The sequence below is a fragment of the Triticum urartu genome, chromosome 4A (assembly GCF_056163025.1).
Source record: "Triticum urartu cultivar PI428250 chromosome 4A, HENAU_Tu73, whole genome shotgun sequence".
Taxonomy (NCBI): Eukaryota; Viridiplantae; Streptophyta; class Magnoliopsida; order Poales; family Poaceae; genus Triticum; species Triticum urartu.
Genome location: NC_141876.1, coordinates 239,186,730 through 239,201,799, shown reverse-complemented (window position 1 = coordinate 239,201,799; position 15,070 = coordinate 239,186,730). Strand labels below are relative to the sequence as shown.

Below are 15,070 nucleotides of genomic sequence, written 5' to 3'. Positions count from 1 at the left end.
ACCTGAAGGGCAGACCCGGGGCGCCGCGGGGTGCCGGAACTGGCCGCCGGTGTGGCGTGGCCTGCGGGGCCAGAGGCGGAGGCGGGGCACAGGACGACGGCGCCAACACCAGGGACGGTGACGAGCACGACGCGGTAGGGGGAAGGCAGCGGTGGGCGGCTAAGTGTGGGTGTGTGTGCTCACGGCGGTTGCGGTGGTGCAGCGACGGCGAGGGCTCGCGCCGGGGCCGGTGGGGAGGCTCGGCGTCCACAGGAGCAGGGGAGGCGGGTCAAGCGGGACCAAGCGGATGCGGGTTTGGTCGCGGCCGGAGGCGGAGCAGAGCGGGGGAAAACAGGGGCGCGGCCATGCGCCGGGCGCAGACGGCGCAGGCGTCCAGGTGCGCGGCCGGAGCGCGGGGAAGAGGAGAAGGAGGGGGGCTCATGGGAGGTAGTAGGGCACGGGGCAATGGGGCGCGGGGACGACGACGGGGTGGCGGTCCAACGAGGTGGCGGCGCGGCGATCTGCGTTGGCGTCCAGGCGTGGCGGCGAGGCGGGAGGGTGACGGTGACGAGGTCCTCGGGTGGCAGCGTGGTGACGGCAGGCGAGGCCGATGGCGTGCGGTGAAGGAGCAGTGGGGCGGGGCAGGCCGGTTGTAACGCCCTCGATGCGGCTATATCTCCTACGTGTCGAGGCATGACTTAGAGGCATAACCGCATTGAAAGCAATGTCGCAAGTTAGGCAATCTTCACAACATCCCATGTAATATATAGATAATAAAAGGGGAGATACATAGTTGTCTTACACTCGCCACGTCAATCAAAGTACATAAATAGCATTACATCATCCAATCACTCATGGCCCGACTATGGTGCCAAAACAAAAGATAAACCCAATATGCGACACGGTCCCAATCGCCCCAACTGGGCACCACTACTGATCATCAGGGAAAGACACATAGTAAAGGCGTGAGTCCTCGTCGAACTCCCACTTGAGCTCAAGCGCGTCATCTGGAACGGAGTCATCAGGCCCTGCATCTGGTTTGGAAGTAATCTGTGAGCCACAGGGACTCAGCAATCTCGCACCCTCGTGATCAAGACTATTTAAGCTTATAGGTAAGGCAAGGTACAATATGTGGAGCTGCAGCAAGCGACTAGCATATATGGTGGCTAACCTGTTCGCAAGAGAGAGCGAGAAGAGAAGGCAAGGCACGAACGGATAACTAGAGAACAACCTGCGGCAAGCATTACTCCAACACCGTGTTCGCTTCCCGGACCCCGCCGAGAAGAGACCATCACGGTTACTCACACAGTTGATTCATTTTAATTAAGTTAAGGTTCAAGTTATCTACAACCGGACATTAACAAATTCCCATCTGCCCATAACCGCGGGCACGGCTTTCGAAAGTTCAAATCCCTGCAGGGGAGTCCCAACTTAGCCCATGACAAGCTCTCACGGTCAACGAAGGAATAGACCTCCTCCCGAGATATTCCGATCAGACTCGGTATCTCGGTTCTACAAGACACTTCGACGAGTTAATACAAATCCAGCAACACCACCCAGATGTGCCGACAAATCCCGATAGGAGCTGCACATATCTCGTTCTCAGGGCACACCGGATGAGCAAGACGTCGGGTAGGCCAGCCCAGAGTTGCCCCTGGTAGCCCCGGACATCGCTCGGTTGGACCAACACTCAGAGGAGCACTGGCCCGGGGGGGCTTAAATAAGATGACCCTTGGGCTCCGGAAACCCAAGGGAAAAAGAGGCTAGGTGGAAAATGGTAAAACTAAGGTTGGGCATTGCTGGAAGAGCTTTAATCAAGGCGAACTATCAAGGGGTTCCCATTATCACCCAACCGCGTAAGGAACGCAAAATCCGGGAACATAACACCGATATGACGGAAACTAGGGCGGCAAGAGTGGAACAAAACACTAGGCGAGAGGCGGAGCCTTCCACCCTTTACCAAGTATATAGATGCATTAAGATAACAAGGCAATATAATGATATCCCAACAAGTAAATAATGTTCCAACAAGGAACGGTCTCCAATCTTCACCTGCAACTAGTAACGCTATAAGAGGGGCTGAGCAAAGTGGTAACATAGCCAATCAACGGTTTGCTAGGACATGGTGGGTTAGAGGTTTGACATGGCAATTTGGGAGGCAAGATAAGCAAGTGGTAGGCATCGTAGCATAGGCATAGCAAAAGAGCGAGCATCTAGCAAAGCAAAGATAGTAGTGATTTCGAGGGTATGATCATCTTGCCTGCAAAGTTGTCAGAGTTGACTGGATCCTCGAAAGCAAACTCAACGGGCTCCTCATTAGCGAACTCGTCTCCCGGCTCTACCCAAACAAGACAAACAAGCAAACGGAACACAATCAACCACATGCAAAGCTCAAACAACATGATGCAAACATGGTATGCTATGCGGGATGCGATATGTGATGCATATGCAAAATTTGACAAGGAATGAATGAACCTAGCATCAACTTGGAAATCCAAGTGTGCCACTGGAAAGGTGAGGTGAAACCGCTTGAAAATGATATAAAGAACGCCGGAATCGGAGTCACGGTTTGGAAATGGCAAGCAATTCAAATATGGCACCGGTCTGCGGTATACAGCAAGTAGCCATCTAAATGCAATAAGATGAACATGCTACAGCACCCAAACATGACAAAAAAATACATGGCAGAGATCCATTCATGATGCCTAACAAAAGACGAACACTAAGCTACGGCCAATTCATCCATTAACATGCTCAAACAAGCATGTCAAAAATGCATTTGGTAAACAGATTTCAGACTTAGTGAAATTAACACTTGTCTGGAATTTCAGATCAGGTAGCCCACTTTGGAGCATGAAAACTATATGCTACAGGACCTGAACATGGCAAAGTAAAGCATGGCATGTAGCTACTCAATGATCTTAACAAAAGTCCCTTAGTGACCTTGAGCCAAAAGGGATCAGAAAATACATTTACAAGCATCTGAACATGGCAAAAACATAATCAGATCACAGACTTAGTGAAAACTGGAGCATGCAAAACAGATATCAAGTAGGCATGTTTACGAGCTCGATGCACTCACTACAGAGCAAGTCATGACAATCTAAGCATGCACCCATCAAGTATACACATTTTACAAGCTATACATGGCAAGAACAATAACATAGCATGCACGGATCAACTACAATATCCTCGGCAAAATCGCTAACAAGTAGACAATCTGCCCAGATTTATGAAATAGCAAAAGTAGAGCTCGATTGACTCAAGCTAGGGTGCTCCATAATTGCAAACAAATACATGGATGGATAGAGCACTACAAGATTAACAAAACATCCTTACTAATCATCCTCAAAAGAGGCACGGATCACTAGGAAACAACATGAACATATGGCATATTGAAATAAACAGATCAAGGACTTAGTGGAATTGCTAAGTCCCTGAAATCAGCATTAACGAATGCACCACTTTGCAAGCTTGTGATAGTCACTACACACATCAAAAAAATACATGGGTTGCACCTCTAGAAAGATGGCAAAGCATATAACAAAACACATGTAGAGCTCAGGAGCATATCATGCACACATTAATCATGGCAAAAATGACAAATATCTAATTGGAGCAGCAGATCTGACAATTATCTCAAATAGCACTCTTCCAACAGCATTTCGGGCACCAAGATGAACTCAAATGAAAATGATGCAATGAGGTGAAATGATGTACTCTCTGAGGCGAACATTTTGATATGCTAAAAGCCCAAAACGGAGCTACAGATGCAGAGTTACGGCACGACGAACATAGCAAAATAGTTAGGGTTTCGGGGCAAAAATCAACCGAGATGTTTGGATCTGAGATCTGCATGCTTCCCGAGGTTCGCCTCGAGCTCGCCGGAGATGGAGTTGGAGGGCGCCGGAGCTCGCCGGAGAGGTGACCGGCCGGATCCAAGGCGCGGTGGTGGCGTCGGGCGGCGGGCGGCGACAGCCGCGGCGCCGGAGCGGTGAGGCACGGCAGGGTCGGCGGCGAGGTGGTGGTGGCCGGCGTCGAGGCGCACCGGGCGGCGGAGGTGGCCGGACGCGGGGAAGGAGCGGGCGGCGCCGGCTGGGGCGTCTCGGCCCAGTCGGGCGATGGGGAGGGCCGGCCTCAGGCCCTCGCGGGCCGGCGGCGGCGGGTGGCGATGCGGTCCCCCGGGGACACGTGGCAGCTGCTCGTTGGTCGGCGGCGGCGGGCGGACGTGTCCGGTGGCGGCGGAGATGATTTTTTTTGGGTTTGGAAGGAGGGGATCCGGAATTTGGAGAAGGGGGTCTATATATAGAGGTAGAGGGAGCTAGGAGTGTCCAAATGAGGTGCGGTTTTTGGCCACGCGATCGTGATCGAACGCTCTAGATGATGGAGAGGATTTTGGTGGGTTTTGGACCAAAATGGAGGGGTGTTGGGCTGCAACACACACGAGGCCTTTCCGGTCCCTCGGTTAACCGTTGGAGCATCAAACGAAGTCCAAATGGTACGAAACTTGACAGGCGGTCTACCGGTAGTAAACCAAGGCCGCTTGGCAAGTCTCGGTCCAATCCGGAAATTTTTAACCCCCACACACGAAAGAAAGGTAGAAAAGACCACCGGAGGAGAACGGAGTGCCGGAATGCAAAACGGACAACGGGGAAAATGCTCGGATGCATGAGATGAACACGTATGCAAATGCAATGCACATGATAAAATGATATGAGATGCATGACAACGACAACAACACACAGAGACAACAACCCGAACCCGAGAAAATAAAATAACTTAACGCCGGAAACGACAAGAGTTGGATTACATATTAAGAAAATCATATCCGGGGTGTTACACCGGTGACGGTGGGGCGGCGTCAGGTTGGGCGCCGACGTCGGGCTCGGGGGCGACGGGATCGGGGCGGCGTGCGCTGGAGCGCCCCCGATCCAGATCTCGCGCGGGGGGGATGGGGATCGTGGGGAGTGAGGAGTGGGGAGGGGGGTTAGGTTAGGGTTTGCGGGGGTGAGGGGTTATACAAGGGGGGCACCGGGTGGGCCGGTCTGACTGGTTTCGGCCAGTTGGGCAGGCCAGCTGGGCCGGAGCCCAGTGGGGGTGCTGTTTCCTTTTTTAGTTTAGGTTTTCTGTTTTTGTAACCTCTTTTCTTTTATTTCTTTTTCTTTTCTGTTTTATTTTAATTTTGTAAAAATATAATTTCAACTCCTAAATTTAGCATTGCACTAAACCCACTGCCATAAAAAGATTTACCCTAAACAGAACAGTTTAGTATTTTACATAATACAAAAGGCATTTAATTTAATTGTTTTATCTACAGTTTTATTCATCTTATAGTATTATACATATTTTATAAAAGTGTGGTTTCTCCACCATAATTACCTACGCATTATTTGGCACAACCCGAACATTTTAGTTTTATTGTTTGAAAACTTTTGTTGTTTGCCTATATTTTAATTTTGAATTTGAATCGGTTTCGAACTAACTCAAGATTAGCAACTATAATCGAGGTGACATGGCATCATTAGTAGAGGATCACTGTAGCTTAATTACCCGGGCGTCACAAACAGCTAGCATGAGACCAACAGCTAGCGTCAGACAACGGGGCATGCAACCTCAGACCGCATGAGATACGTACAAGAGCAGCGAGTCGTGGAGAAGCACGACCGGCCAACATGCATCTATGGGCCAGCGGGAGTTCCCGAGCAGCACCACAAGTGGGACGCCTAACGAGTGGTTGCGGCCGACGCGGACAAGCCAGCTGCCCAGCGCACCCAGCGCACGAACAGGCAGCCGGACCAGCGTACCGGTTGCGTGGCGAAGCTGAGGCATCGCGTGGCAACCTGATCTCGTCGCGGTTGATGAATATGTTGATGAGGTAGACATGCATTTTAGACAACGGACGGCAGCAGGCGAGATCGGAGAACCAAAAAAGAGCACCGATCAATTGATCGGTGAAAGAGAGGAAACCCGAAGCAAGGGCTCGGGAAAAAGACTCTCTAGGGCAGCTGGTCAACACGACCGGCAGACGAACTCTAGGTACGGGCCGCATAGCCCCCGACAGCGGTCATGGAGGTCGACCGCCCCAGGGGCGGCGTGCGGGGCGAAAGCGGCGGGTGGCGGCTAGGGTTGGATCGGTTAGGCTGATACCATGTTAGAAGGGAGAGAGAGAGAGAGAGAGAGAGAGAGAGAGAGAGATTGGCAGAATATTTGTTGTGTATTGCTTGAGCCTCGTGGGCGTATATATAGTGAGTACATGATCTTTTTGGAGTACAAGACAAGGTAGGAATAAATCCTATACTTCCTAATAGTCACGATACTCAACATAGTGGATGTTTGATTGGGTTTTGTTTGAGTGGATTTTCTCTTTCTGTTCTTGTGTTCATCCCCTTTTCCCCTCCAAGTGTGAAAATATCTCCACTTAGGGTTCCACCCTACAATAGTCTTCTTGGTACCTAAGCACACATAGAATTCTGGATTGAGATAGTAGCCATATCTCACATGAGTCATACGGAATGTCACTAAGAAGAGGTGTCACCTCGGTCTTGAGAGCTCTTGCACGTGCTTGTGTCATTGGTCCACTTGGCACTTGGGGAGACGGAGGTTGGTCAATGGGGATGATCGTAGGATGCTCCGCATCAACACTCTAGAGGAATAAGATAGCATTATTGCAACAGCAAAATAAATCAAAGATAATCTGCTCAAGGCACAGGAGTGGATGAAGCACTTTGCTGATAAAAAGAGGATTGGTAGACAGCTAAGTGTGGGAGATATGGTTTACATCAAATTACAACCATATAGACACACTTCACTCAGTATTCATAGACATCTCAAGCTGCATTCCAAGTATTATGGACCCTTCAGGGTCTTACAAAGAGTAGGACATGTATCCTACAAAGTATTGCTTCCTCATGAACCCACATTCCACATCAGTCAATTGAAGAACACATGGGGCCCTGGGCCATTTCTAACCCCCATCTACCCCTGCTGGATGATATCGGTCACATTCTGGTACAGCTATAAGCTTTGTTGCAAAGAAAACTGATTCCACGAGCCCAGGGTAACATCAGCGTTCCTGTAGTCCAATGGCTCATCAAGTGGGCCAACCTGCCAGTGGAGCATGCAACATGGGAAGAATCAGGGTTCATTCAATGCATTTTCCCCCAATTCCAGCCCTTAGGACAGGTCTGATGTCAAGGAGGGGGAATTATCAGGCCCTACACCGGCGGAACTAAAAGAAATGAACGCTTATCTTGTAGCTCCTCTATTGTCACTGCCAGATGCAACCAAGGATGCCCGATCTACATCAAGTGGTTGTCGTGTCTTCATACCGATTCACAACGAGTAGCTCCCCAGGGCCGCAAATCTTCCATCCAATAGTCATTGCAAGCTCCGCAATCATTGTTACTTTCAGACAAAGAAACACTTTACTTTATTTGACTTTACTTGCTTTAGCTACTTTATTTCGCTATTAAAGCCCCGCTTTGGGATCAGTGGATCCGTCTCTTGTGTAAGGGGTTTGTCCCCAAGGGCGTCGTGTTCCTGCTAGCGAAGAACCCTGGCTTTTGTAGTCCCAGATCTAGAAATTCTTCCTCTGGAAGTGACCTAATCGATGTGAAATTGAGTCCCAACTCTGAATATTTCTTAGATCGTAGCTTGGAGCATGTCATAATCTATGCTAGCAAAAACTTGTGCAAGGAAACCAAAGCCTAAACAGTAACGATATTGCATCTGAATCTTGATAACTGATTTAGTGTGTTTCCTGAAAAGAGGGAAAGAACCATTAAAATAAACATAAATGTCTCGCACCGGACGTGTATAATTTCAATGTTGTTGCATGTTATGGAATGGTCAAGTGGAGTAATATCTATATGAAGTATTAGATTTTGCTTGAACTAACGAAGCAAAAAATGTGGATCCAAAGTCATCACTATGGAGAGTAACAAGAACCAATTGACAACATACCAGGAATGCTGAGATAATTGGAGTTAAAACACTAACAAAGGATAAACAGAGATGTCAATACAAAATAATGGAGGATGCAATGTAAATGGCACAATGCATGCAAATGTGAAATTGTGTCCTTAGTGTCCTTCTTTGCAACTCTAGTTCATATCCTCCTTTAGTGTTAAGGAAATCAACTTGCAAAAAAAACTCACCATTGTTATACTTTGATGGAATCAAAGTTCAGCCTCGATAACAATGTATACCAAGAAAAGGTGACTTATTGGGAAAACACAAATTACTAACCTCATCTGAAACCAGCAAGGAAGACTGTGTGCTTCACCAAGTTGTGGCAGGCTAGCAGTAATGCCAAATACATCAGAAACACAACAAATAAAGTACAAACCACAAGCAAGAAAATCATCAAACACGATTAGTGTGTTTCCATGGCTTAACATGGTGGTCGTCCAATCTGGCATGGACAGTCGGGATGGATGGATGGCTGAGGAGGGATCACGGAAGAGGTGGTGGATGGTTGGTTGGTTGCGCACGGAAATCAAGGAAATGCTAAATTTTAGGTAGGGGAGCCTTTCCTTTTATAGACAGGGCAAAAGAGAGGGGTTTGGGAGCTATTTTGGGCCATCCAATTTTGATCGGACGTCACACAATAGAGGAAGGCTAGGGTTTACATTAGTAGGCTAAATCTTTAGGTGAGTTTTAGGTTGTGCATTAGGTAGGTTCGGCCCAACCACAAGTTTCATTTCCAAACGTTTACTATTTAAAGGTTCGGGTAGCAAACGGATCGTTTCAGATGAAACTCGGAACATAGCCTCGCTAAAAAAATTGAGACCACACAAATCATCTAAACTATATGGAAGATCGCGAACCAACTTGTGGTTGGATGTTTAGGTGGATAGTGGTATCCCCAGCCCACTCTGGTTTAAGTCTTGGTGCTCGTATTTATTCTGAATTTATTTCAAGAATTCCGTCGATGCGTGTTCAGTGGGAGGAGACGTCCCGTCAACCACAGGGCGACTATGATGACTTTGTAAAATTTCAAGATGATATGCCGGCTCAGTCTCTCAAAGGTGTTCATAGAGGTAGGGTGTGCATGTGTATATTCGTAGAGATGAGTGTGTGCGTGTATATATGAGCGCGTGTGTATGTACTGTATTTAAAAAACTATATCAAAGATCATCTAACATATACTTAGAAAATATCTCCATTCATCTAATAAACGGAGGGGTTTGCATTACAGTGATAGCCAGGATTGTGCAAACAAAGTGACATAATTTTGGTACTTCCCAAATATCACAACGTGGTCGTGTCTTGCTCCAGAACAATGCAAATGAGAAGGTTCCTTCAATGGCAAAATGGCAAAATGAAATATTCAAATTAATTATTTACTTAAATAAATCATTTTTTAATTAGCGGGAAACTTTGGGACCTTACAGATGCCCTGTAGGGTCAGGCCGGCCACCCGTTGGTTTTGGATTGGGTTGTTGCCGGCGAGGATGGAAGTGGGGTGGCGCACTATGGGTAGGCCATTGAAGGAACCGTCGGGGCAGTGAGAAAGAGTGGGTGTGGTATGAGACTACCTATGATGAGAATAACATGAGTAATAACATTAGACATACCTATGTAAAATAGATGATGTGGCAGCTAATTAATGAAAGAGACAAATTGAGTAACATCACACATACATATCAAGACAATATGTATATGTAACACAATAATAAAATGTTATATGACACCACATATATATTACTCTTTACTATAGAAATAGTGTTCTAAGTTACTCCCCAGTGTGGCTAGTCTAAATGGGCAATGGATGGTGACAAGAACGAGGGAAGGAAGTTATGAGACGTCCCGCGATTCCCAACATAGCGAGAGGCGTGGGTGCCTCGAGCAAGTCTGGCTCGAGAAAAACGGTCCATTCAGACGTGTGATACGAGGGCATCATGCCGATAGCATTGCCGGATGTGAACCAAACCGCCATTTCAGGAATGTTTGGATTTTTTTATGCAAAACTCAAACTGCAGAAGCATATCGCAGGAGCGGCTTTTGGTTTGTTTGTCACATGTAAAACAAAGAAATTCTAACAAGATCAAAAATTCATGCAAATGGAAAAAATTCCGAAGGATTCCAATGCCAATGCTATGAATCAAACACCAGAACTAGTTCCGTATCTAGACTGATCTAAAACAAGTAATTTGGAGCACCGAGGATCAGATATTATTATTTTGTTACAGACTGATTGGAGCACGGAGGGGATTTCGCTGGGAACATTTCCCAGAAATCAGTGCAGATTTTGTCACTCGGGTAGTACAGAAGTTGCACCAGCAAAACGAAGAAAAACTGAAACCAAAGTCCTAGAAGTTTAGGTAAAGTAAAAGTTGAAAAACCTGAATGGTGCATCTATGGTACACAGTACATTACTATGAACTAGTAGACGGTAGTTGGAAATATGGGCCTGTTTTCTGTTCTCTCATGTTTTCACTAGTGACATTGAAAATTTCCAGCCAGCCATGTGGGCTTACAGTCTCAACTGAAAGCTGAATCCTTGTGAATTCAATTGGCATGTGGGCTTGCAGCATCTCGAGCAACGTTTCTGTCTAAATTGCCAAATCTTTAATCCCTGCAAGTTGTACAAAAGAGTTAATGCCACACCACAAGTAGAGAAAATTGCAAGGAAATAACACTGTTACTAGAGAGAGAAACATAAATAAGGTACTCCCTCCGTCCCAAAATTCTTGTCTTAGATTAGTTAGTTACAGATGTATCTAATACTAAAACATGACTTGATACATCCGTATTTAGACAAATCTAAGACAAGAATTTTGGGACAGAGGGAGTATTAAGCAGAAAATATGCATATAGATATTCAGGCAATCGCCAGATAAAGTACAGCTCCTACAATAGATCCTTCATGCATTTTGTTTATCAACTTAAGAACAAAAAAGTTCCATCAAAAATTATTCTTGCAAATGTAATAAACTTCACAATCATCAAATTGTCAGGGTAAGATTCTACGTATGAACGATTTTACAGGAAAACAAATACATTAACGAATCCGCAGGTTGACATGAGAATCGATCCGCAGCAAACCAAAGGAACACCTATCAACATATAAAAGTAACACAGACTAAAATATAAGGGCATTAGTACAACATGGGATATTATCTTTGTGATGTTATCGATCCTTTGTGGGCGACCTTCATCAAGACCATCTTTGAGACAGGGGGTGAGAAAAGATCTCACTTTGCCCAAAGACAAAGGAGCTATAAAGGATGTCCAGAGGGCATTTGGGGTGCTCCAAGCCTGTTTTGCAGTTGTTCGACGAACTGCAAAGAGACATCGTGGGAGGTGATGACAGCTCGTGTGATCATGCACAACAAGATTGTGGAGGATGAGGGTGACGCAATACGCCATGATCTTGAATTTGAGCAAATGGGTGATCCTATTGATCTTCCGAGCAAAATCTGACGACGTTCGACGAACTTATCCAAATGCATCAACAGATTCGTCATCAAGCAACTCCAGAATGATGTGATTCGGCATTTGTGGGCGATACGAGTGATGGACTAAAAAATATGTCCGACTAAGTTGAATTCAAATTTGAACTTTTTAAAAACTTCATGTTTGGGTCATAAAATTTATATTTGAATTATTGTTGCATTGAAATATTAATAGAACATGATTATGGATGAAAGATGATATTTATCTTACTTATTTCAAGTGTTTCGGGTATAGGATAAAAAACAAGGTGCGGGCATTTGACGTATAGGTTTAGATGGCTCCCCCCCCCCCCCCCCCAACTATCTATTATCCGCAGACACATCCAGACTGTCCACAGACATTTTGGGTGTCTGTTTTGATGGACAGCGTTGGAGATGCCCTAAGCAACTACTCCCTCCGTCCCAAAATTCTTGTCTTAGATTTGTCTAAATACGGATGTATCAAGTCACGTTTTAGTATTAGATACATCCGTATCTAGACAAAACTAAGACAAGAATTTTGGGACTGAGGGAGTAGAAGTAAAGGCACAATTCTCATTTATCCAGTTCTGCACCCAACCGATCAGCATAAGCTGAATTTTTAATTTGCGAGTTCTTTTGAATGGGGTAGGAATATATCATCCAGGACGTGTTTAATTTTCAGCGGCATGTAGAAGATGGATCAGATAAGTGGGTAAAATGAATAGACCCGACTTCACGCAGCACTGGTAGCTGAGTTTTTAGTAGGAATAACATTAACTGCAACAAAGCCTTGCATTTTATCAAGAAAAAAAGAGCAGTGGTCAGGGTAGAACCAATCATCATAACAGCATCAGGTTGTTAGGAAAGCAACTTATCTTTATTGTAGGCCCAAGGGGCATATATATATTACAAAAGACTTGAGGAGCAAGGAAAGTAAACATAGAATAATAAGGACTCCTAAACCAATACTATTACTTCCTCACACAGGTCAACAGCAAAAGCATCAATAAATGGTAGATAAGGGAGCACCAAGGAGCCAACACAATCAGCAACAAAATAAACAAAAGAATATTTAGAGCAAAGAGGTAGAGATGTCTAGTTCATTAAAACATAACAATTTAGTAAACATGCACAAAACTACTACATTACACGAGTTCTAGCCATGAGTTTTTTAAAGGACACCATAATCAAGTTTGTGTGGTCTTGATATTCTGAATGTAATGGACGTTACTGCAATTGCAAACTAAACTACCCTTCCAGCTAAATAAAATAATATGAATAAAATAGAACACAGCAGGGAAAAGTGTTATTACAATAATACTAAAAGACATACTGCACAATCTAAATCCAACATGGGCCCCATGAATTTCAATAACTACTTACTGAAACAATTTAAACAGCAATGGTGCACTAGTACAAATCGGTTAAAAACTGCAGAATAAAATATAAGGTGTTTTCATATGTTTATCTTGTCAACTTACCAGTATTTTATGACACCATCCCATCCACACGTTGCAACCTTGCTAGTCTCCAACGGATGCCACTCACATCCAATGCAAACTCCATTGTGGCACTTCAATGTCTTGAATCTCCTGCAGCTTTTCCAGTCCCAGAACCAGCAACTACCTTCACCGTCTCCTGACATCACAAACCTCCCATCAGGAGAGAAGCTCACCTGACAAGCATAACCTGCCACAATGTGGCCTGCAAACCTTTTCTTCTTATTAAGTTGAAACCTTTCCTTCGTGCTGTATATCAGTATCTGATTGTCCAAGCTCTGTGCTGCCAGCCAGTTAGAGTTCGGGTGTACTGCAATAGACGGCATGGAGTGCATGTGCGGCTCACTGATATACTTAATAACTACAGGGATGCCAAACTCCCACACACGAAGAGACTTGTCATCGCTAGATGTCACAAACCTCCTATTATTATCTACAAAGGTAATAGTGTTCACCGCCCCCAAGTGCTGATCATATTCCTGTGTGATCTGCCCTGACTTCATATCCCACTGCACGATCTTCTTGTCACTCATCCCAGCAAGGAGAATATGCTGCTTATCTTCATCAGGATTGAGCTTCACGACATAAGGTACCTTACCAGTAGAGAAGGTCGAGATCACCTGCCCAGTTTCAGTATCCCAATACTGAATATTCCGGTCATAGCCAGCACTCAAGAACTTACTACCGTCATTAGAGAACGATATATCCCGTACCGCCTTGGAGTGCCCCATGTACGTCCGCATACATGTCTTCGACTCAAGCACGTCCCAGATTTTAATCTTACAATCCATACTTGCAGACAGCAATAGATGGCCATACTTGGGAGAAAATCTGATCGCTGAGACCCCCTTGGTGTGTCCAACCCACTCGTGTACACACCTCTTGGGAATATAACAGCGCTCGTTGGTCGCCTTGGCATCCTTGGGTGGAGTGATCCACGATCGTCCCTGGTAGTCCTTCTCCTCCTTCCCATGGAAGGTGCTCTTGACCACCACCTCTGTTTTCTCCTTCCCTTCACCTCGTGCCTCCTTCTCAGCCTTCTTGGCCGCATGTGCCTCGGCGTACTGTCTCTGCTCGTCCGTGAGCTCCACAGGCGGGCCCTCCCGATTGCCAGCCCAGGGACTCTTTTTGTTGTGCACGACCCACTCGTCGGATGCAGGGTTTTGGGCCTCTGGGGGGAGGGGCTCGTGGTTTTCCTCCCTGGATCGGATGCGGCGGCGCTTGTGCTCAGAAGGAGGGAGGTTGTAGACGGTGTCGAGGTCGGGCGCCTGTGGCTGCGCGTCGCCGATGATGTGGAGGCCGGAGGGGTCAGATGCGTAGCCGAAGCGATGGAAAGTGTTATACTGCTCGTCGAAGAGGAAGGGGAGGAGCGCTGCGTCTTCGACATGACCGAGCTTGTGGTTACGGTGACCAGATGCGGATGAGATAGGCGCGTGGGGGTGCTGAGGACCGAGGACGGGCGCCCAGAGCTGGTCGGCGGTGGGGTTGAAGGGGATGAGGTGGAGGGAGGGGTCGATAGGACGGGAGGTGGAAGTGGCGGCGGCGGATAGCGCGAGCGCTGTCTCATCGACGGCGGGGGCGGCGGACTTGGAGGGGAGGCGGAGTGGGGAGGTGTCCGGGGAGGAGAGCGACTCGTCCTCCGGCGAGGATGCGTCACCAGGCGCGTACGAGGACTGGAGGAGATCCATGGCGGGCGGGCTGGCGATCTAGGGTTAGGGTTTCGTCGGGACAGGGGAGATTTGTCTACGAGGCCGCTACTCAGGAGGAGAGGACGAGAGGAGATTTGTATCTTTTGTTTGAAAAAAGAAAGACGGACCGCTTGCAGACTTTAATTGTGCTACTCCAACGAGCTGACCCGGCCCGTCAGGCGGACACCAAAGTCTGACTTGTCCGTGGGCCTATAGATGCGACCAAATGTTTCCCCATAAAAAGAAAAAAAAATAACTAACGTGTTGGGATGCATTTCAAATTTTGACCAATTTATGGATTACAAATATATACATTCCGCGAAAAGTCCGTTCGTATATTAATTTAAAATAAAAATAAGTAAAACCTAGATCTAGGTAAGGTCGACGAAGAGTGGAGCCGGTCATGAAAACGGCCACGGAACTGTCGTCGGCTCGTGCTCGTGCGGTGGCGCAATGGGCACCTCTTGATGCTCCGGTTGCTCCA

General features: G+C 46.7%; 1 protein-coding gene across 2 annotated transcripts; it reads right to left on the bottom strand.

Annotated features, from left to right (window-relative positions):
- Positions 1-10,080: 10,080 nt before the first annotated feature.
- On the bottom strand, positions 10,081-14,705 carry LOC125551673 (Transducin/WD40 repeat-like superfamily protein). Of its 2 annotated transcripts, XM_048714947.2 has the most exons (2): positions 12,881-14,704; positions 10,081-10,558 (listed from the first exon to the last, which is right to left on the bottom strand). In XM_048714947.2, the coding sequence occupies exons 1-2, from the start codon at positions 14,584-14,586 to the stop codon at positions 10,552-10,554; spliced, it is 1,713 nt and encodes a 570-aa protein (XP_048570904.2). In that variant the 5' UTR covers positions 14,587-14,704; the 3' UTR covers positions 10,081-10,551. The 2 variants fall into 2 exon arrangements, with proteins under 2 accessions (XP_048570904.2, XP_048570905.2); XM_048714948.2 differs by lacking the exon at positions 10,081-10,558 and having other exon boundaries at positions 12,877-14,705.
- Positions 14,706-15,070: the final 365 nt, after the last annotated feature.